The 23,424-nt window shown below is 40.4% G+C and overlaps 1 protein-coding gene and 1 non-coding gene across 2 annotated transcripts; one reads left to right on the top strand and one right to left on the bottom strand.

Moving 5' to 3' along the window:
• Nucleotides 1-18,867: 18,867 nt before the first annotated feature.
• Nucleotides 18,868-19,914, bottom strand: LOC145632892 (uncharacterized). The gene has a single exon (XM_081685220.1). It carries the CDS (start codon nucleotides 19,912-19,914, stop codon nucleotides 18,868-18,870), a length of 1,047 nt encoding a protein of 348 aa, XP_081541346.1.
• Nucleotides 19,915-21,040: 1,126 nt separating this feature from the next.
• On the top strand, nucleotides 21,041-21,147 carry LOC145633274 (small nucleolar RNA R71). The gene has a single exon (XR_014112609.1). It is a non-coding gene; the product is annotated as a small nucleolar RNA R71 (small nucleolar RNA).
• Nucleotides 21,148-23,424: the final 2,277 nt, after the last annotated feature.

Raw genomic sequence — 23,424 nt, forward strand, 5'->3', positions numbered from 1 at the left:
GAAACCTGCAGTTATATGTTTTTGGACTTCTTCTTTTATTTTAAGAGCTACGTCGGGTTTCATTCGACGTAACTTTTGTTTTACGGGTTTCATTCCTGGAATTAGTGGTATAGTGTGTTGAGCTATTTCTCTATTAATGCCTGGCATATCCTCGTATGACCAAGCAAATACATCGATAAATTCTTTAAGTAAGTTAATTAAATCGGTTCTTTCTTGTTCATTAAGTGTTAATCCGATTTTAACTTTTCTTTTATTGGTTGAATCATTTGAGATATCAAACGTTTCAGTTTCTTCAATTACCGGTGTTTTCTTTTCGAGTGTTTCCATTGCTTTAATAATTTCTTTGTCTTTTCAATTGTTAGTTAAGCAATGCTCATCATCTTTGGTTAGAGAAGAACACAAGAAATAAGGAGAAGGAGAGATATTATTATACTCTGAGATCATTACATCAAAGAGTGATATGTCCTCAGGGACTTGATCACTAACTATTCTAGGAGAAGAAATAGAAGGGGAAGGTGCTTTTACTAAAGACCTAGAACATTCTATAGAGAAAGACTTCGACTCAGACTCTGACTCAGACGACTCTTCAAACATCAGTCCTTGCCCTGTCGTGATGGATATTTTCCTTCCACTTGGAGTGGTCACCTTGATAGTCTTGCGCCACCCTTGTAGTGATCCTTCAGCTGGAGTGATTAGCTTCGAGGGATCGAAGCTTTCGCTTTGTAAGACTGTTTGAATTAGCGAGGAGTTATCTTCTCAGTAAGTTGGCTTATTGTTTTCTCGCCTAAATAGTAATCTCATGACGTTAAAGTCAAAGCATGGGGGTGCTTTCTCCTGATGGACAGGAGTTGGGATTTCATCTGTGAAGTAACAATCCAAAAAATCTCAAATCTCGGTTGCCTTATGCTGTTTACAACAAATGGCTCGGGAAATTCATGGCATGGATAGTGCTCTCCTTCTTTTATAAATTGACCATTAAGTGTAAGAGGGTACTGATCCATTGGGATTGCTTTCTTTTGAGTGCGAGCGTCTCTACGTGCCTTTGATTTTTCCTGGACTCGCTTGAGATCTTTCGGAGTTTGTTCAAAACTAAGTCCGAAAGTGTCTAACTTAGGGAGGCTAGGTGACTCCAGCGACTTTGCTATTCTTTTCTTCTTTCCTAGGGTCATCCCAGGAAAATGTCCTTATTTCTTCAGCATAGCATTTATAACCATGTTGGAATGGGGGTCATGGCAAAGAGGGGTCCTTTCATCCTCTTGGATTAAGGAGACTTCTTCGTTAAAGCCCCATAAGTCTTCATCATCCTCGTCGTGCTCCAAATTAATGATTGGATTTTCTATAGACTTGATCCTCATAGGCGAAGCATCGATAGTGATAGGAATTCCCCCAACTATAGCTTTTACTTGTTGGTGGAGAGATCAGGGGACGGCCTTTAGGTCATGAAGCCAAGGGCGCCCCAACAGTAAATTGAACGAAGCTTTAATGTCTACAACTTGGAAAGTAGTAGCATGTTCTATTGCTCCCACCGTTACGTTCAGGGTAATTTTACCAAGAGCTTGACGTCGAGTGTTGTCGTAGGCCCTTATTCCTTGTGTAGACGGAGTTAAATCTTCATCCCTTATGCCTAGCATCCTCGCAGTTCTAAGTGGACAGACGTTGATGGCCGATCCATTGTCTACAAGAGTCATAGGAACATTTATTCTCTTGTAAACTACTGGGAGGTTTAATGCCTTGTAATGTTTGTCACCTTCTGGAGGTAAATCCTTGTCAGAAAAGGTGATCAAATTAATTGGACTAGGAAGATCACTTGTGAGGAAGTTGGCTAACCCCTCAGGAGTAGTGTCAGAATCTATCCCAATTTTGTCCAAGGCATTCATTACAGCCAACCTATGTTCTCGAGATGTCGCCAAAAGTTTCCATACGTTCATCTCAACTTTTGTCTTCTTAAACTTCTTAACGATATCATTGTCTTCAATGATAGGTATGGGAACTTGTTGTGTGGTCGGCATAGGTGTGTTGAAACGGGAGGTTGCATTCTCCCGGATCTTGTGAGGACGTCTATCGATGAGTCTTCTTCGGCCCAAAAGTCATCCATGGCGTATGACACAAAAGGTGGAGATCCTACTATGTCTTTTAGATAGACATATTCTTCATCACTGTCCTAAACTCCATTAATGGTTGCATCGTCTTCTTGTGGAACTTGGACTAGTTTCTTTTCATCAATCATTTTCTGAACTAAATCCTTGAATTTGAAACAGTTTTCGATAGTGTGACCCCCTGATTGATGATACTGACAGTAATATCTATCTGTCCTTTTCAATGATTCGAATGGTATCGGTTCGAGAGGTTTGATCTTGCCACTCTCGGAGAGCATTTCGAACATTTGTGCATATGGGATCCCAATTGGAGTGTAAATTCTATTACTCTTCTTGGGTTTTTCAGTGACTTGTAAAGGAAAACGCTTTGCCTCATAAGTCGTTCTCATGGGTGTGAATTCTCTCTTAGGTTCCTCTTTCGGGAGTGGAACCTCGTCATATTTCTTTTGAAGTTCTTTTATAGCTTTGAGAGTTTCACGTAGCAAACGAGACCCTTCAATCATAGACAGTGTGAGCGATTGTATGTCCTCTTTACTTGCCGGTTCTGGAAGGCTATCCATGGCGTCGAAGAATATATTCTCGTCTTCTTCAATGGAATGGATTTCTTTGACAGGTTTAATGAGAGACGAGGGGTCAACCTCGTTTTCCTGATCAGAGATAGCCAAGGCATGAGCGAGAGGTGCATTATCAATGCTTGGCTTCTTACTGGCAGGGGGCAATGGCAGCTTGTTGTTATCGATTAAGTCTTGGATAGCTTCCTTAAGCTTCCAATAGTTTTCGGTGAGATGACCCCTACCTTGGTGATACTTACAGTGTGCATTGGGGTTCCAATTAGCCGACCTCTTTTCGACTGGTGGGTCTCCAAATGGTCCAATAGGAGTTATAAGGCCTTTTGCATTTAATCGATCAAATGCGGTGTCATAACTCATGCCAATAGGAGTAAAGTTTCTCCTAAATGGTTTCTTTTTTCCTTGATTGTTCATAGCAAGGACTTCTCCTAAATTAAAAGTGCTAACGTTGTTTGAGTGGGTGGTTTTGGAAGAAGAAGGATTGTCGTTCTTCTTTCCTTTCCAGCCACTGTTGGAGTTATTGTTGGCAGCTTTTAACTTAGCCAGGTCGTCTTCAATATTGATCCCAATGTCGTAGACGGCCTTGAAGGTATGGAGATTATTTTGATACTTGAGATGCTTGGAATACTTTTCTTGAAGGTTCTTGATGAACAACCTTACAGACTCTTTTTCACTTGGCACCTCAATCATCTTAGCTGAGGTTTCTCTCCATTTGTTAAAGAAAGAGGTGAAGTCTTTGTTATCTTTCTGCTTGAGGATTTCAAGTTCCCTATGGTCAGTCTCAAGTTGAATCCCAGGTAGAGGCCTTTTCTTTCTCGAGAGAAAAGAACCATTGTTGGCAAACGGTCTCGAGAGATAGTGAGAATAGAGAGGGGGAAATCTTCTTATCGATACCCTTAATACTCATTATCGTTTCGAATGCTCTTAAATGAAAATAAGGATTATCAGTTGCTCTGAATTTCAGGATGTCGTTGGCATTCAACTTCTGCGGAAGAAGATCTTTGTCCACCGAGACCCCTTGTGAAGTAAGCCCTTGAAACTTGTAGTCGCTAGATAGCTTGCTTAGACTCTCTTGCATGAGGTCCATCTGTTGTTTTTTCACGGAATCACCGATCTTAAGTGTGAGGAGCTTCAGTGTTTCAGTCACCGTAACCAGTTGGTTCCTAAGCTCATTGACTTCTTCTTGTGTTGCCATTATGGTCTTGGCTTTCCTCTTTCGAGCTATGGGTTTGTCGAAAAGTTGGACTTGTACGAAGAGATTGTCTTTGATTAACCGTCCTTCCTTTCTTGACCACGCGCTGTAACTTAAACCATTTTGCATTTTAATTACTTGACTCAAATCGACATGACTTTACGGTTTTTTTAAAAAGAGAAAATAAAAAATGGGTGCATATTTTTGCCAAAAATAATGTACATATTTTTAGGGAATAAATACATATTTATTTTTAGGGAACTAAGTTTTTGAATTGGATTTTTAAATTGGAGGATTAATATCCGACTTACCCCCCCCTAAAAAAATGACGGAAAAAACGCGCATGCAAGACTCCCTTAGACATGGTTAAAGTGTGTGTATTGGTGTGTGCGTTGAGTGTAAGTGACATGTTTGGACTCTTGTTTCAGACCATGGGACTTAGTGCCTAAACTCGATTAATGACTCAGCCAAGTACTATTGACAGCGAAAAAATTAACCGAATTAATTAGCAAACTGGTTGATTAGACACTAGGTGATGACTCGACCAATAATCCGAACTGTCGGCAAAATGACAGGACTGGCGTCGCACTGTGTAGCGTAGCGCCAGACGACAGAGCTGTCGCCAGGCGCCACACTCCACAGAGTGGCGCTACAGTCCAGACTTTGGCGCCAATGCTGGAGCTTCAATCTGGGTCTGTTTTCGGTGTTATTAATCAACAAGGGTATGCCTAAAGTCGTACTAGGTCAATTCTGATTAAAATATTAGACTTTATTGACTCTAATTAATTAATTAATTAATTAATTAGGCAAAGTTTTTTAAGTCATTAATTTATTTAATCTCAACACAAGTCAAACAAACGGTTAAGAAAAGATATAATATATGCACAACAAATAATGTGCAGTTAGTCAAGTAGGCATAATATGATGCAATGAGTTTGCAACCTAACCATGGCTCTAGTTCTCTAATCTTTGGGATATAGGTTAGTCAATATAGGGTCCATGGTTAATTGTCCGGATGCACCGCGCGGAAGCCTAATCGTGAAGGGTTGGCGCGAGTGGATGGGACACCGCAAGTTTTATAAAAAAACTCGCTTCCATGGTTTGGTGAATTCAACAATCTCGGATGTACCCTTTGTTGCTCAGAGCGTTCAATCGGATAGATGGAGCATGAATTCCCAGAGGGTTATGTCCATATGTAGAACACATATGGGTTTCAAAAAAGTGAGAAAAAATTCAATCAGGAAGTAGGATCGAGCAAACAATACGAAAAACTGGTCGAAATTAGAACGCATATTTCTGGCTCGGTATTGGAAGAATTTGGCGCCAGCAAACAGAGACTGGCGCCAAATTTTAGCTGTTGCGCCTGGTGTCAATGCTGGCGTCTGGCGCTATAGTTAAAATTCTGGCGCCAATGCTCTGGCCTCTGGCGCTAATTCTTACATGCCTCAGCAGCTTTCTCTGCTCGATAAAATTTTCCAGTTTCGCGCAGTGTTATTTCGGTCCTAGTTGTGAAAGATATTTCTCAAATTTCCTACGTGTAAAATCCTATGTTTTTAACTCATTACGGATGGTCTTTCCAATGAGATCTTTTTTATGCATATGACAATAATGTTAATCAAAATTACGCATATGAAATACTTAGAACGTTTCGAGTCTCATCCACTCATTCTAAATCATTGCCGAAACAAATTCAGGAATTAAAATTGAAATCCTCCCCAGTGGAGTCTCCAAAACCTGTAGGGAATAATTTCAAGCGTTAACCCCAATCTTGAACCCCACTATGATCATACACTAAAGTACGGTGGCGTCCAAAGGGAAAGAAGATAGAGCAAAAGAGTCGCCAACAAGTTTTAGGAACTTGTAAACCGTTCACAGGGTGAAGGTTACACCCCTTAACGATCCAAGAGATCGTCAACTCCATAAGGTCTTGAACCAAATAAGGGTTCGGGGATGAAGGTAAAAATCCAACCTAAAAGAGATTGAACCTGCCCTAATAATAGGCCTTTACTTTATTCTGATCGTATTCATGTGCGTTTTCTGACTAACATGCAATCAATAGGATTAACCTAAACCTATTTAATCTATGTTGGTTGAATATAATGCACAAATAAACCTATTATTGGTGATCACTTGAATTATAACCAAATTAACCCTAACAAGATTATTAATTATCTTATTAACCGTGATTACAAATACAAATTACCTTTAAACATGCATAAAAGGCGTGATCAAGCAATAACAATAAATAATCAAGCAACATAATAAATAAAACTAATAATAACAATTATAATTAAAAATAATCATCATAACAATAATCATAACAGTCATAATTATAAATCATAAAGAATAATCATAATAATAATCAAAACCATAATCATCATAATAACAATCATATTAATAATAATGTTAAAGCATAGCAAGATCCTAGGCATGATACTAACAAGATTAATAACAAACCCTAGCATGTCACTAAGCAATAAAAATCAAACCTTTAACCCTAACATGATACTAACAATCATAAATATTAGGAAGAACATAGGAAGCATCATAACAATCATACTTGATATCAAAATTACCCTAGACATGATACTAGGAATTATAATAACAATCTAAGCATGATTTCTATATCATAACATCAATAAAAACCATTAAAGTACTTACTTTGATGTCTCGTACCTCTTTCTAATAACAAAACACACACGTTAGTAACTTCAAGGAAAATAATAAACAAAACAATTTAATTAAATAATTGAAAGAGAGATTTGGGACCAAACCCTCATAAATTAAACCTGTCACGTTTAGGGCGAAGGCAACTTCGAATATGGCTAGGTGTTTCTAGATCTAACGAATGCGGAATTTTTATATTTGAGAAAAGCTAGTTTAGAAAAAGATAGAGAATAATCAAGAGAATCTTGATGAGAGTTGGTGAATGATTATTGAAGAGAATGAGAGAGAATTGATGATTGTGAATGAATGAAAACAAAGTTTTTACGACGTTATTTATAAATAAAATCAGCCAAAAAGATAAAATATCAAAAGAGAGTCTGGCGCACATGAAACAAGGTTGGCGCCAACGCTCGCTATTGGCGCCAGACGCTGACCCTGGCGCCAGGCGCCAAGCGTAACGCCAGGCGCTACAGCTGTCGTTTGGCGCTGACCTGGAAATTCACGCGTTTTCTTAAAATCAGATAAAAATTGTCGTACAGGAGGATAAAATCGCATTTTCCTCAAAAATGCTCTTTGATTTTAATTAAAACTCTGAAAAGTCAACAAAAGTTAATTTATCAATGCTAATTGAATTAGGAATGAAAAGAACCTTCTAGAAGAATCTAGAAGACTAAAACCATTGCTAATTGCATTAGGAATGATAAATCATATTAGGCCCTCCTCTAGATCATTAAGCCGCATATAAGGCTCAAAACGGGCCCAGTTTAGTAAATTGGCCATAACTTCCTCAATATTCATCGGAATTGGGCTTATAATATATCGTTGGAAAGCTCTTGTCAAGCCCCATCCAACTACACTACTACTGGACCCATATCATGGACCAACCAAACTGGATTGGCTTTTTTCTTAAAATAAGTTTTCAAAAACAGAGAGAAAAGAAAAGAAATTAAAACTATCCGCAACACTAAACTTTCCACACTTTCACTTCATTCGATTATGATTCGACATGAAAGGTACTCATCACCGGGTTTGGTTTTGGGGAGACACAAATGGGTGTCTACACATGCGCAAACCAACGGTTGTGAAGACAAACGGTAAGCTCAACCAAAAGAGCATATCAAGCTATTTTCCTAGAGGTCTAACTAGCGTCAACTACGATAAACTCTAGCTAGGAACGTCACAAGACACCTCAATCGTGTAAATGCAAGCCACAAATCAATTGTCCGTATCAATGTGAACCTATAATGCAATCTAGCATAATTCTCAAGGCCTAATCGAATTACACACATGCAAGCTTCCATTAATCACTTTAATCTCAACAATCAATCAACATAATTCCCTCAATTGGGCACAATCAATCAATCATACAAGCTTCACCCTATCCCTAGCCAAACAACTACTCAAACATCATCATCTATCAACAAACAACTAAAGAAAATAAGAATCAACAAAATATGAAGAACAATTACACTAATCAAAGATCAAATATCAATATCAAACCAAACAAACATGAATTAACTAAGCAAAGCAATAAAATGAGATTCAGTTAGAAATCCTCATTGATTGATTTGATGATCTTCAACACAATTGTCACCTTGAATCTCCAATCACTCAAATCACCATTGAAATCTCTCACTTTCTCTCTCTAAAATCTACTCCTAAAACTAACCCTAAAAACTAGAGAGAGAAGCTCTCAACTAAGCTAAGAAAATATGATCTAATTGTAATTCTAATTCTAATTCTACTTGTTTCCCTCTCTACCCAAAAATGGGTATTTATAAATACAAAGATTAAAAGAAAATACAATAGAAAAGAAAATAAAATAAAAGGAAAAGAAAAGAAACAAAATAAAATAAAATAAGAAAAGAAAACGGAAAAGAAAACTAAGAAATAAAAAGGAAATAAAACAAATAAAAATCCAAAGAAAAACGGCTCCTTGAGTCGGTTTTAGCTGCTCCAACAAAGGGAATTCTCCCCTGCTTCTCACGCACCCTCAAATCATCATCATCAAGGCCCGATCAACAAAATTCATTAAGATCAACGGCCGAAACTGAATTCCCTGCCACGCACCTCCTTCAAACCCACAAACGCGCGGCCGCGAAGGAAGCAAGCGCGGCCGCGAAGGTTGCGAGCGCGGCCGCGTTGAGTGAGGTCTGAATTGAGTGCGTTTGCGGTGGCTGCTACTTGTTGCTGCTTCCGGAAATCGCTGCTAATTATGGTGGTGAATGCGGGGAAGGAGATGAGTGGGCTGCGCTTCTTGTTGTGGGTTTGCTGCGGAATTGTTGCTGCTGTTGGTGTTTGAATTGGTGGCGGAATTGGAGTGCGAAGGTGGGGCAGCGGTTGAGCAATTGGTTGTTGCAGGGGCTGGTTTGGTGGTTAGTACGGGAACAGGGGAGCTGGTGCGTGAGTGGTGGTCGGTGTGTGATGGTGGCTGGCTGGTGTCAATTGCGGTTGTTGTTGGAGCAAGGGAAATGCGGGGCTGCTGCTTGGAGTGGGAGGCAGGGAACAGGGGAAGCAAGGAAATAGGTGAGTGGTGAGGTTGTTGGGGTGGGCACGAGCATCACCCTCACAACATGCTCTTGATGAACACCAAAGTATGCAGTAGCAAAAACACCTTTTTAGTGGGTTCAAGACTACCCGGTTTACGAGCGCAACTTGAGAGCGCAAGGACTTGAATTTGGAACAACCACCTACAAATCACAATTAAAACCAACGAAGAAAATCAAGTAAAATAAAACTAAAACCAACAAATAAAATTTAAAGAAATAAAATGAAAATGAAAATAATAAAAGAAAGAAAATATAATAAAATGAAAAGAAAATAAAAGAAAGAAAATGAAATGAAAATGAAAATGAAATAAAATAAACTAAAATAAAATAAAACTAAATCTATAAAATCTAAAATAAAGGAAAAGCAACTAAAATAACGAACATAGAACAAATAAAGGAAAAAATACTAGAAAAACCATGGAAATGCACAAAAGCCGTAAAATACGAGTAGAAAGGTAAAATAGAGAGAGAAAGCATAAAACTAAACATTTATTGAGCAAGAAAGCTATGAAAAGAGGATAAAAACGACCTAAATGCTCATCAAATGGGTGCCATTCATGACACCCATCAGCGGCTGAGGTAGGAGATTTTTTAGGTCCGGTCGTTCAGCATATCAAGACTCAGCCGGTGCCTCAAGGCGGGCGATCAGAGTTGGCTTATGTTCTTGCCCATGGCTTAGACATGGCTGAGACGACACCCGAGCAGCGAGTGCGGATCTTTATCTTGATTCTGATTGTCGGGACTCTTTCTTCTGATAGGAGTTCACGTGCACTCATTTGCTACCTTCCTTCTCTGGTTAGGATCGGCGAGATAGGATCCTATTGTTGAGCTGGCCTTGGGTATGCTAATCTACTCTCGTCGCTGCGTCATGGTTGTAAGCAGCTGAATGACTGGGCCCCTGTCGCTGTCTACGGTTTATGGAGAGTCGTGGAGGTGACGATCTTTCTTCTTCTTTTTGTTTAACCAGTTTAAATCATGTGCTTAGAGATTAATTTTCATTGCATCTGTGGTTCTATGAGTACTTTCCGGGATTGGCTCCTCAACGGCGTCGTGGAGTGGTCCATTGATAGGCCGTCGTCGAGCCTACCAAAGATAAAGTCCTATCTTGGTCTCACTAGCTAATAGCAAGGGTAAGAAAGGGTCGAACCCAAGAGAGGCGTTGAATCAACCACCGAAATACTACCGCATAAATAAGCTAAATGAAGTCAAAATTGGTTTGGTTTTATGTAACAAATGCTAGTTCAAGTCAACTAAAGCTAAGGGGGAGATTAACAATATTTAGAGAGTTCTAGGGCTTGGGATATACCACTCAATTTCGTCACAAATCACAATTAGCAAGTAGCAAACAATGGTAATTAAAGGGGATAATATAGGGGAAGTCATCTAAAGCACCCAACTACTCTCTCAAGCTAGAGGGATTACTCGAATTATGAATACAACCTACTCTCGTGGTTACAAAGCATAAAACAAGTATTAAACCATAATCACGATGACAAAAACATTCCCTTGACTGGAAATTCCTATTCTCATGGTATTTCAAGTCAATTAAGCATAAGGGAGCAAACTCAAGTTCATCTCTCGATCCTTCGTTGAGAAAGCTTAGATAATAGTTCTAGCAATGGCCATATACAAGAACTAAGCAATTAAACCACTTAAGCTCAACTAATTAATAACCAACAATTACCAAATTAACACATGCATCAAGTAATTAGTGACTACATTGAGGGTTTTACCCAAACCCTAGAAAATTAGACTACTCACAATCCATGGAGATTAAAGCAATTAAGGATTTCAAGTAACTCATGAACAAGAATTAACTAAGGATTAAGCTAAATAACAATCTAAGCATACAAGAATTAAGCAAGATAATTAACAATCAAAGCAATTAAAATGCAAGAGAAGAGTGAGAAAATGTTACTAGAAGCTTTAACTTGAATATCAATGGTGGAACTTGTCTTCTACAATGATTGAGAATGAAATTTCCAAGCTAATAATTATAATCTAACTAATGATTTGAGAATATTTGTGTTTCTACAATTGCAAACTAAGAGGAAGCACTAAAAACTTCGATGCCGTACAAATGAGCTTCCAAGGTTATTTATAAAGACCCCCAAATAAAAAGGACGGAGAAAACAAGAGTCGGGCACGACTACAGGTCAGCACGGACGTGCTGAGGTTTGCACGGACGTGCAGCTATACCTGCACAGACGTGCTGAGATTGGCACGGGCGTGCACCTGGGAGGCAGAAGGTACTGTTTTAGTCAGGGCATCCTGCACGGACGTGCTGATATTGGTACGGGCGTGCACCTGGGAGGCAGAAGGATCAGTTTTGGCTGAGCAACCTGCACGGACGTGCAGGATCAGGCACGGACCGGCTGAATATCCTGCACGGACGTGCTGAGTTCTGCACGGACGTGCAGGCCTTGAAAGCAGTAGGCAGTAGCTTCTGCTCGTGCTGGAACACTTCTGCACGGGCGTGCCATACTTTGCATGTCCGTGCAGACTCTCTAAGGCCTTTATCTTCACTTTTCTTTGGTTTTGCTCCATTATTTCGGCTTCTAACCTCGGTTTATCATCCAAATGCCTCAAATGGTCGCCTTTGAACCTAAAAACCCAACAAAAACACTAACAACCCGTGAAGCAAGGGATACACAAAAGTTGAACAAAAATAGAGTAAAAGTGAACCAAAATGCCAATATACCAAGTAAACAAGGTTCGAAATCACTCTAAAATCGTATCAAATAACAAGTTATCAAATCCCCCCAAGCTAAGCTTTTGCTAGTCCTCGAGCAAAACAAACATGTCAAATCAAGAAGGAATATTACTTGCTAATGATCAAACCAAGAAATGATACTTAAAGAGGAAACACAAACACAAATCTGCATGGCAAGAACCATAAACACTTTTAGCACAAGTGAAAAGCAATTTGAACCCCTAAGTCGCCTAAGAGGACGAGTTTTTATCTCGTGAGGGTTTCCCTTGAGCTTAACCCACAACTCACACAAACCATGCCAAAATTGTCATAACACATCATCGTCATCAAGGTGATCAATACACACCAAAACCAATGTTTTTATTGCCCAAGTCAACTCATCGGGATATAAATCACAAGCAAGACAAGTGAGCGACTTTCAAGAATTACCGATCATACAAATGTGCACATGAGTTGGGGGTAGAGAGGAGAATTAAGCAAGGTTGCACTAGGATTCTTCCTTATACCTTTTACTAGTTCATTAGAGCACGTCTAGATATTCCAAAGTTGCAAAAAGCCCTCTTTCGGTTATAAAATCTCAAAATGCAAGTCCACATCCCAAAATGCACTCCCAATCCCCTTTAACTACACTCTAACTCGGAAATTTACACAAGAAACATCAAAATAGACAATGTGTGGGAGGCATCCACAATTTGACCTCTAGAGAAGAAAAAGTGAAAACTTTGAGAAATTTGGAGGAGTTTTTTTATCTCCTTTTCTTTTTCTATTTTTTTTTTCTTTTCTTTTCTTTTTTTGAACATTCATTGCCCTCGCCTCTTTTAATTGTGAGCGGCTCTTTCTTTTATTCGATACATGTGGCTTATTATGCCACTTATTACACAAGATACAAATAGAACCAATTTCCTAATAGAGTTTCATTTAGGGGGAGGAGGGGAGGAACATCAAGGGCACAAGGGACCGCAATTCGATTCTAACATATCCTACTTTGGGCAAATTTGACAATATCCTATACTAGACGTGCAATTGAGCATTCATCGGATTTCATTTCATATACTCTAATGCAATCAAGATTAATAAGCCTCTAAATGACCCCAACTCTTGCACACACCCTTCTAAAAGAACTTTTCATCATCGCTCAAGAGTCAGGCAAGCAAATCATATAAGCATCGTCATTTGAGTCTCATCCAAGGGCCATTTCTTTTTTTTTTTTTTTTTTTTGGAGAGGTTACTAGAAAGCAAGAATAGATAAAAAAAAAAACATAAGAAAACTAAGCTAATCATAAAAAAGAAAAAAATTTGAAGCACAACTATACATCTAAATAAATAAAGAGAGAAGAGAAGAGAAGTATTCACATATTAAGAGATTTGGATTTAGGGCGTTGGATTTCAAAGGGAGCAAATTTGGATGTTTAGGGGTTTGGATGATAGGGGAAGGAACAAACAACATGCAAAGTTTATACCGACAAGGACATACAAGAACCAACATATGAACCAAAGAGAAAGACTCCCCCCAAGCTATCATAAACATTGTCCCCAATTTTAAAACAGTTAAAGCACAAGAAGGGGAAGAAAGAGAACTAACTCATTGGCTCGGGCCTCCTTGGGAGCTTGAGCCCCCGGGGTACCAATGTCGGTAGACGTTCCGGAATTCACCCAATTCCGATCGAAGATCCTCAAAGTTTGTCCTCTTATTGTCGTAGGAGGACCTCATGTCTTCGTGAGACTTTCTCATAGTCTCGAACTCGGTGGACATGCGGTTGAACCCGGCATTCATCATCTGCATTTGTTGCTCAAAGGAACGGGGTGGGTTGCCCTCACCCATGCCTTGACCTTGGTACCCTTCTTGGTACCCTTGTTGGTGCTCATATTGTTGTTGTTGTTGGAAATGTTGTTGTTGTGGTTGTTGTTGTTGTGGTTTTTCTTGCTCTTGCTCTTCTTCATCATCACCGGGAATCCAAGGGTGGTCCCTCTCGAAGACCCAGTTGCTCTCGTCGTAGATGTAGGTCCGCTCCGGATCGGGGAGGTAGGCATAGGGGCGGCCACTCACGTGCCACAAGTAAGGATGTGGCCCTTCCACATCCGCAACCCATCTCATGGTCCTAAGCGACTGCATGTCTAGCGGCATCGGCCCTGGGCAAACCTGCTCATCTGCAAAATCAAGGTTAAGAGCAGAAGCAATAATAGTGATCATGCCACCTATGGTGATGTTGCCGGACCCAGTGGCAACATCCTATAGGTGATCGACAAACCAAGCCCCTACATCTAGGGTAGTACTACCCTCGCTCAAGTGCCATAGGAAGTGAAGCTCCCTAGTGGACACTACACCCGAACTATCACCTCTAGCGAACGTCGTGTTCGCTATGGTGCGCTGTGACATCCTAAAGGCAGGGTGGATTATGGTCGTAGCTTTATCAGTCCTAGGGTTGTAGTCGAAAAGGTCGGTGATCTTCCTCCAAAACTCACCCTCACAATAGTTACGGGGGGGCCTATCCTTTGGTCCTATGGTGCCGTTAATTGGCCACCCAAAAGCTTGGTTCACCCTCTTTATATTCAAGTTGTGTTGGGTGTTCATGAGTTGGAAGGTAAGGCGGCGGGGGGATCTATTGTTGTCTCGTTGCACTTGAAGGGTGGAGAGGAATTCAAATGTCAACCTTTTGTAGGTCGGGGCGCTTAAATCTAGCCAATTTCCTAAGCCACAGCCCTCGAAAAGCATCCTAACATCGTCCCCTACCCCTAAAGCCTCGGCAACACTCTCGTCATAGAACTTTGTAGGTCGAACTCTCCTCCTACTTATTCTTAAATAGTTATTCAAGAATGTTGGGTCATTGAACACGATTCCCATGGTGTCCACTTGTGGTGGATCAACGGGAGGAGGAGGAGAGGGGTTGCGGTACCTAGCATCCGTGTTTCTAGGTCGATTTCTTCTAGACATGGTCGGTCTTAATGCAATGCAATCAAACAAACCAAGACAAAATAATCACCTCGCAACCAAACAAAGAGTCTAAGTCCACAAGTCGACCAACCAAAGCTCAAACAAGGCCAATGAACACAACACAATCAAGTCAAGTTCTAAGTCTCCCACCTAAAACAAGCAAATCACCAAGCAACAAAGACAACTTCAATAATGCATCTACAACAATTTTACATCGATTTCATGCAACATTATTAAACAAACCAACACAACAATCCACCTAAACAAGCATGTTCTTCCTTCATGAAAATCAATTTTTCAACCTCACTTACAAAAAAAATCCAATTCTCAAAACACACCAAAATTCATTCAAACTCAATAATGCTTTTCAATTATCAACTATCAATCACTCACAACCAATTCAAACAAACTTTCTCAAGCAATTTCATGCAAAAATTCAAGAAATTAAACATGAAATTAGTGAAAGGGAGGAACGATTATACCGAGCTTATCGTGGGTGTAAAACCCGCAAATGAACCTTTCTAACCTTCCTTTTGCTTACTTGAACTTACTCCTTCAACCAATTGTCTTGAACTTTAACTCAAAAGAAAACCCCCAAATTGATTTTTCAAGGTTAGGGTTTGAGTACTTTGGGTGATTTTTGGGTTTGAATGTAAGAAAAGGAGTAGTAGATTGTGAAAATGTTGAAATGGAGTGAAGATTTTTGAGAAAATTGTTGAATTTGGGTGAGAATTTGGGTGAGAATGGAGGATTGAGTGGGTTTTGAAAGAGGAAGTAAGAGTTTTAGAGAGAGGAGGAGTGAGAATCGTGAGATAGAGAGTGAAGGAGTGAATTTTTTTTTTTTAGAGTTAAAACCGTGCTGCTGCCAGCCTTTTTAGGGCTGCACGGACGTGCAACAATTGGCACGGACGTGCAGCCTCAGACAGAAGCTTGAATAAGACACTGACTTGTTTGGCACGGACGTGCAGAATTCGGCACGGACGTGCTAAGTTGCACGGGCGTGCGTAATTTGGCACGGACATGCAGCCTCTGACAGAAACTTAGATAACATACTGACTTGTTCAGCACGGACGTGAAGGACTTGGCACGGACGTGCTTAGCCACCTTGCACGAACATGCTTAATTTGGCACGTCCGTGCCAATCTGGAGAAATTTAATTCAAAGTTTCTGATTGCTTCTGACTGCCTCTGCACGTCCGTGCAGACCTGATGCTGCACGATCCTCCTTTTTTTTTTTTTTTTTGAATAATAGTAATAGTAAGTCATAATAATAATTATTATCATTACCATTAATATTATTATTATTATTATTATTATTATCTACTACTTCACTTCCACAAAAACCTTTTCTTACTTTTCTTTTCATCAACACCTACAAAAGACATTTGAGAGAAAAGTTAGTAATAGTAAGAGTGATGGAAATTAAATAATAGTTTGTGTGAGAGAGAGAGTTGAGAAACTCGGGTTGCCTCCCGGAAGCGCTCTTTTAACGTCACTAGCTTGACTACATTGCGAGATCAATGAGAGTAGGGAACATCAAACTCATCAAGGTGAACAACCTTGGCTTCCTCATGCACAAAACCGTCAAAGTATGCCTTAAGCCTTTGGCCATTCACTTTGAACGGTTCACCATTGTTATTTGAGATTTCTATCGCTCCATATGGAAGCACCTTCTTAACGGTGAAAGGTCCACTCCATCTTGACTTAAGCTTACCCGAAAACAACTTCAACCGGGAATTGAAAAGTAGGACCTTATCACCTTCCTTAAACTCCCTTTTGCTAATATGCTTGTCATGCCAAGCCTTGGTCTTTTCTTTGTAAATCCTTGCACTCTCATATGCATCCATTCTTAATTCTTCCAAGGCGTGGAGGTCAAGCAACCTCTTCTCACCAGCGCTTTGAAGGTCGAAGTTCAATGTTTTGATAGCCCAATGAGCCCGATGCTCAAGTTCTACCGGCAAGTGGCATGACTTCCCATAAACAAGCTTGTATGGTGTGGTGCCAATAGGAGTTTTGAACGCGGTGCGATAGGCCCATAGAGCATCATCAAGCTTTGTAGACCAATCTTTTCTAGACCTATCCACCGTTTTCTCAAGGATCATTTTTACCTCCCGGTTTGAAATTTCAGCTTGACCACTTGTTTGGGGATGGTAAGCTAATAACACCTTGTGCCTCACACCATATTTCTCAAGGAGAGCTTGAAAGGATCGCTTTGCAAAGTGTGAACCTCCATCACTAATCACAGCCCGGGGCACTCCAAACCTTGGGAAAATTACTCTTTTGAAGAGCTTGACCACAACCTTAGCATCATTAGTAGGAGATGCAACCGCTTCCACCCACTTTGATACGTAATCGACGGCCACTAGAATGAACTTGTTCCCAAAAGAGCTCGGGAAAGGCCCCATAAAATCGATGCCCCATACATCAAAAATTTCAAGTTCAAGGATGTTGTTCAAAGGCAATTCATTTCTTTTTGAAATATTACCGGTTCTTTGACACCGGTCACAAGCTTTCACCACACCCACACATCCTTGAACATTGTTGGCCAAAAGAAACCGCATTGCAATATTTTCGCCAAGGTCTTGTTGGCACTCATATGTCCTCCACAAGGTGAGGAGTGACACATTGTGATAACATCTTCAATTTCATTATCCGGGACACACCTTCTAAAAAGGCCATCAACACCTTGTTTGAAAAGCAAGGGTTCGTCCCAAAAGTATTGGCGAACATCATGAAGAAACTTTCTTTTTTGTTGATAGGAGAGGTCGGGAGGGAGAATAGAGCAAGACCAGTAGTTTGCAATGTCCGCAAACCATGGTGTCGGTGCTTGGAGAATAGCAAATAGTTGATCATCCGGGAATGAATCGTCGATTGGCAATGTATCAAGATCACCTACAAGGATAGGCAACCGTGAAAGATGATCGGCCACCACATTTTCGGCACCCTTCTTGTCCCTAATCTCAATGTCATAGTCTTGTAAGAGCAAGACCCACCGTATCAATCTTGGCTTTGGTTCCTTCTTGGACAAGAGGTACTTCAAGGCCGCATGGTCGGTGAAGACTATGACTTTAGATCCCAACAAGTATGACCTAAACTTCTCAATGGCATGAACAATGGCTAGAAACTCCTTTTCCGTGGTTGTGTAATTCCTTTGTGCATCATCCAAAGTTTTGCTAGTGTAGTAGATAGCATGGAGCTTCTTATCCTTCCTTTGTCCAAGAACGGACCCAATGGCAAAATCCGATGCATCACACATAAGCTCAAAAGGAAGCTCCCAATTAGGGGGTTGAATGATAGGAGCTGAAATCAATGCCTTCTTCAACCTATCAAATGCTAGCAAACAATCATTAGTAAACACAAAAGGGGCATCCTTTACCAACAATTGAGTGAGCGGCTTTGTGATTTTTGAAAAATCCTTTATGAACCGGCGGTAAAAACCCGCGTGTCCAAGAAAGCTTCTTATCCCCTTCACATTTGTAGGGGGTGGGAGGCGCTCAATGACCTTAATTTTGGCACGATCTACTTCAATGCCCCTACTAGAAATTACATGACCAAGAACAATTCCTTCCTCTACCATGAAATGACATTTTTCCCAATTCAAAACCAAGTTCACCTCTTGACATCTTTTCAATACTTTAATCAAATTTGAAAGGCAAATGTCAAATGATGAACCAAAAACAGAGAAGTCATCCATGAATACTTCAATTGATGATTCAAGCATGTCGGAAAAAATAGACATCATACACCTTTGGAATGTGGAAGGTGCAATACAAAGTCCAAATGGCATCCTTAGATAAGCAAAGGTGCCAAAAGGGCATGTGAATGTAGTCTTCTCTTAATCCTCGGGTTGTATTGGGATTTGGAAGAATCCCGAGTATCCATCCAAGAAACAATAGTGACTATGTGATGCTAGTCTTTCCAATATTTGATCGATGAAGGGGAGTGGGAAGTGGTCTTTCCGGGTGGACTTATTCAATTTTCGATAATCAATACACATCCTCCACCCGGTGACCGACCTCGTAGAAATGGTCTCACCCTTATCATTCTTGATGATGGTCATGCCTCCTTTTTTAGGCACAACTTGAACCGGGCTAACCCACTTACTATCGGAGATAGGGTAGATTATGCCCGCTTCAAGAAGTTTTAAAACTTATTTTTTCACAACTTCCTTCATGTTTGGATTGAGCCTTCTTTGGTGCTCAATCGAAGAAGCATGATCATCATCAAGTAAAATCTTATGCATGCATATAGTAGGACTTATCCCCTTAATGTCATCAATTTTGTACCCAATGACACCTCTATACTCCCTTAAAACAACTAGGAGTTTCCCAAGAGAGGTATCATCAAGTTTAGCATTGACAATAACGGGATAATTCTCATTATCATCAAGAAAAGAATATTTAAGTAAAGGAGGAAGGGGTTTAAGTTCAACCTTGTGAGGAGGCGTAGTCCTCTCCTCTTTTACCTCCACATTAATCACTTCCACTTTCTTTTCGTTGTGGACTAAAGGTTGGTTGAGCAAAAGATCATACCCCCTCGTTTCTTCACCTTCCTCAACTAAGCCTCCCGTTAGGATAGCTTGTAAAGGATCTCCTTCAAACAAATTTTCTTGGAACTTCTCTAAGTCCCTTTCCAATGTATCAACTCTATGAACTTCATCATACAATGGCTTTTTCAATGTTTGTGGAAATGAAAATGATATTTTCTCATCTCCCATATTCAAGGTCAATCTTCCTTGCTTCATATCAATCACAACACCCGCGGTGTTCAAAAAAGGTCTTCCCAAGATTAGGGGCACCGTAGTATCTTCTTCCATTTCCATTACCACAAAATCACGTGGCACAAATACTCTTCCAACTTGAACCGGTACATCTTCAAGAATTCCCAAAGGTAGCCTAACCGTGCGGTCGGCCAATTGTAAGGACATTCTTGTTGGCTTCAGGTCTCCCACTTTCAAACTCTTAGCAATATAATAGGGCATCAAACTCACACTTGCCCCAAGATCACATAAAGCATCCATAGCCTCTAAGTCTCCAATCTTCACCGGTATTGCATAGCTACCGGGGTCACCAAGCTTTTGAGGGAGCTTGTTTTGAATGATTGCACTCACCTCCTTAGGAAGGGAGATGGTTGCACTCTCTTCAAGACTACTCTTGTTGGATAAAAGATCCTTCAAAAATTTTGCATATGTAGGCATTTGTTACATAGCATGAAGAAAGGGGATATTCACTTGAAGTCCTCTCATGACTTCAAGAAAGTTTGAAAACTTTTCATTCAATTTCTTTTCAACAATCCTATGAGGGAATGGAATGGGAGGCTTGTATACTTTCATGGGGGGCTTTTCTACCTTTTCCTCATCTCCCTCATTCTTACTTTGTGGCTCCTTTCTCTCAACATCAACTATCTCATTTTCAAACTCATCCTCATTTCTCACCACAACTCTCTCATCTCTCTTTTGTGGCTCCTCTTCACTCATAACCGGCCCTTCATAACCTCTCCCCGATCTCAAAGTAATGGCCTTAGCTTGCTCTTTTGGGTTCACAACCGTTGAGCTTGGGAAGTGACCACTAGGATTGGAGGATGAACTTCCAACTTGTTGCGCAATTTGAGCCAATTGATTCTCAATTATCTTGTTGTGTGCTTGAAGTTGTTGGATGTTCGCTTGCATATCCGCATTGCTTCTTCCTTGTTGTGTAATGAAGGTCTCAAGTGCGGCTTCAAGGCTAGATTTTTTAGGAGGTGGAGGAGCGGGTTGGTTATATTGTTGCCTTTGTTGGTTTTGGTCCCTTTGGTTAGGGTGACGGTAAGGAGCTTGTTGGTTTTGTGGATGAGATTGGTTGTATTGGTTTTGAGGAGGGCCTTGATTTTGTTGTTTCCAACCCGTGTTTTGTTGGGGTTTCCAACCTTGATTGTAGGGTTAAGAGTATTGATCGTTTCTTTGCCCAATAGCCGCAGCTTGTTCTTGGTTAGTTGAGTTGCAATAGGAGGACAAGTGATCATTTCCTCCACAAGTTTCACATGACATCACTTGTTGTGAAGAAGAGCTTGGAGATGTAAGCGTGGCTTGATCTAGCTTGTGAGCTAGCATGTCAAACTTTGATGCAATAAGGTCTATTGCACTAAGGTCGTGGATTCCACCCTTCTTTGCTTGAGGTTGCCGTCTATCACCTCCGTATGCATAGTGCTTTGCCACTTCTTCAATCATCTTGTATGCATCATCCACCGATAGCTTTTTAAGGCTACCATCGGCCCCGTTATCAAGGTTGGCCCTTGAAGTAGGAGTAAGACCATCATAAAAGCTTTGAACAATGATCCATGACGTGAAACCATGGTGTGGGCATTTTCTAGTGTAGTCCTTGAAACGCTCCCAAGCTTCACTTAAGGTTTCATCAATCTCTTGGTTGAAATTGGTGATTTTCCTTCTTAGTTCGGCGGTCTTTTCGGGTGGACAATACTTTCCAAGGAAAGCTCTAGTAACTTTATCCCATGTGGTCAATGATCCCTCTTCTACCGTTCTCAACCAATGCTTTGCTTTGTCACGGAGGGAGAATTGAAACATGTGCATACGGATGAACTCTTCCGTAATGTTGTTTTGCTTGATGGTTGTGCACAATTCGAGAAAGTTGTCCAAATGAGCAAAATGACACTCATGAGAACTCCCACCAAATTGATCACTTTGTATCATACGGATGAGTTGAGGTGAAAGCTCAAAATTATTTGCATTCGTAGTAGGGAGACGTATGCCACTCCGAAGTGTGAAGGCATTGGGGTGGTCATAATCCCGTAACAATGGTGGAGGAGGATCGTTGTCACCCATGTTATCTTCTTCATTGGTTGCAAAGATTTCCTCCGGATCGGAATCCGAATATACAATAGAGAACTCGGGTGTGCCTCGCAAAAGCCTCCACACGTTTCTCAAAGTCCTATTTAACTCTGGATCAACAGGAATAAGCGGTGATTTCTTACTCTTCCGTGTCATGCAAGGTCAAACAAAGCTAAGAAAAACGTTAGCAATGACTATCACAAGTTGAAAACACAAATATACAAAAATAAATAAGAAAAATTATGATACAAATATACACACTTAGACTCATTCAACAATAATACATTCAATGTGACTTTGCCACCCCGGCAACGGCGCCAAAATTTGATAGGCCGTCGTCGAGCCTACCAAAGATAAAGTCCTATCTTGGTCTCACTAGCTAATAGCAAGGGTAAGAAAGGGTCGAACCGAAGAGAGGCGTTGAATCAACTACCGAAATACTACCGCATAAATAAGCTAAATGAAGTCGAAATTGGTTTGGTTTTATGTAACAAATGCTAGTTCAAGTCAACTAAAGCTAGGGGGAGATTAACAATATTTAGAGAGTTCTAGGGCTTGGGATATACCACTCAATTTCGTCACAAATCACAATTAGCAAGTAGCAAACAATGGTAATTAAAGGGGATAATATAGGGGAAGTTATCTAAAGCACCCAACTACTCTCTCAAGCTAGAGGGATTATTCGAATTATGAATACAACCTACTCTCGTGGTTACAAAGCATAAAACAAGTATTAAAGCATAATCACGATGACAAAAACATTCCCTTGACTGGAAATTCCTATTCTCATGGTATTTCAAGTCAATTAAGCATAAGGGAGCTAACTCAAGTTCATCTCTCGATCCTTCGTCGAGAAAGATTAGATAATAGTTCTAGCAATGGCCATATACAAGAACTAAGCAATTAAACCACTTAAGCTCAACTAATTAATACCCAACAATTACCAAATTAACACATGCATCAAGTAATTAGTGACTACATTGAGGGTTTTACCCAAACCCTAGAAAATTAGACTACTCACAATACATGGAGATTAAAGCAATTAAGGATTTCAAGTAACTCATGAACAAGAATTAACTAAGGATTAAGCTAAATAACAGTCTAAGCATACAAGAATTAAGCAAGATAATTAACAATCAAAGCAATTAAAATGGAAGAGAAGAGTGAGAAAATGTTACTAGAAGTTTCAACTTGAATATCAATGGTGGAACTTGTCTTCTACAATGATTGAGAATGAAATTTCCAAGCTAATAATTATAATCTAACTAATTATTTGAGAATATTTGTGTTTCTACAATTGCAAACTAAGAGGAAGCACTAAAAACTTCGATGCCGTACAAATGAGCTTCCAAGGTTATTTATAAAGACCCCCAAATAAAAAGGACGGAGAAAACAAGAGTCGGGCACGGCTACAGGTCAGCACGGACGTGCTGAGGTTGGCACGGACGTGCAGCTATACCTGCACGGACGTGCTGAGATTGGCACGGGCGTGCACCTGGGAGGCATAAGGTACTGTTTTAGTCAGGGCATCCTCCACGGACGTGCTGATATTGGCACGGGCGTGCACCTGGGAGGCAGAAGGATCGGTTTTGGCTGAGCAACCTGCACGGACGTGCAGGATCAGGCACGGACGTAATGAATATCCTGCACGGACGTGCTGAGTTCTGCACGGACGTTCAGGCCTTGAAAGCAGTAGGCAGTAGCTTCTGCTCGTGCTGGAACACTTCTGCACGGACGTGCCATACTTTGCACGTCCGTGCAGACTCTCTAAGGCCTTTATCTTCACTTTTCTTCGGTTTTGCTCCATTGTTTCGGCTTCTAACCTCGGTTTATCATCCAAATGCCTCAATTGGTCGCCTTTGAACCTAAAAACCCAACAAAAAC

This window comes from Chenopodium album, chromosome 5 (assembly GCF_948465745.1).
Source record: "Chenopodium album chromosome 5, dcCheAlbu1.1, whole genome shotgun sequence".
NCBI classification, from domain to species: Eukaryota; Viridiplantae; Streptophyta; class Magnoliopsida; order Caryophyllales; family Amaranthaceae; genus Chenopodium; species Chenopodium album.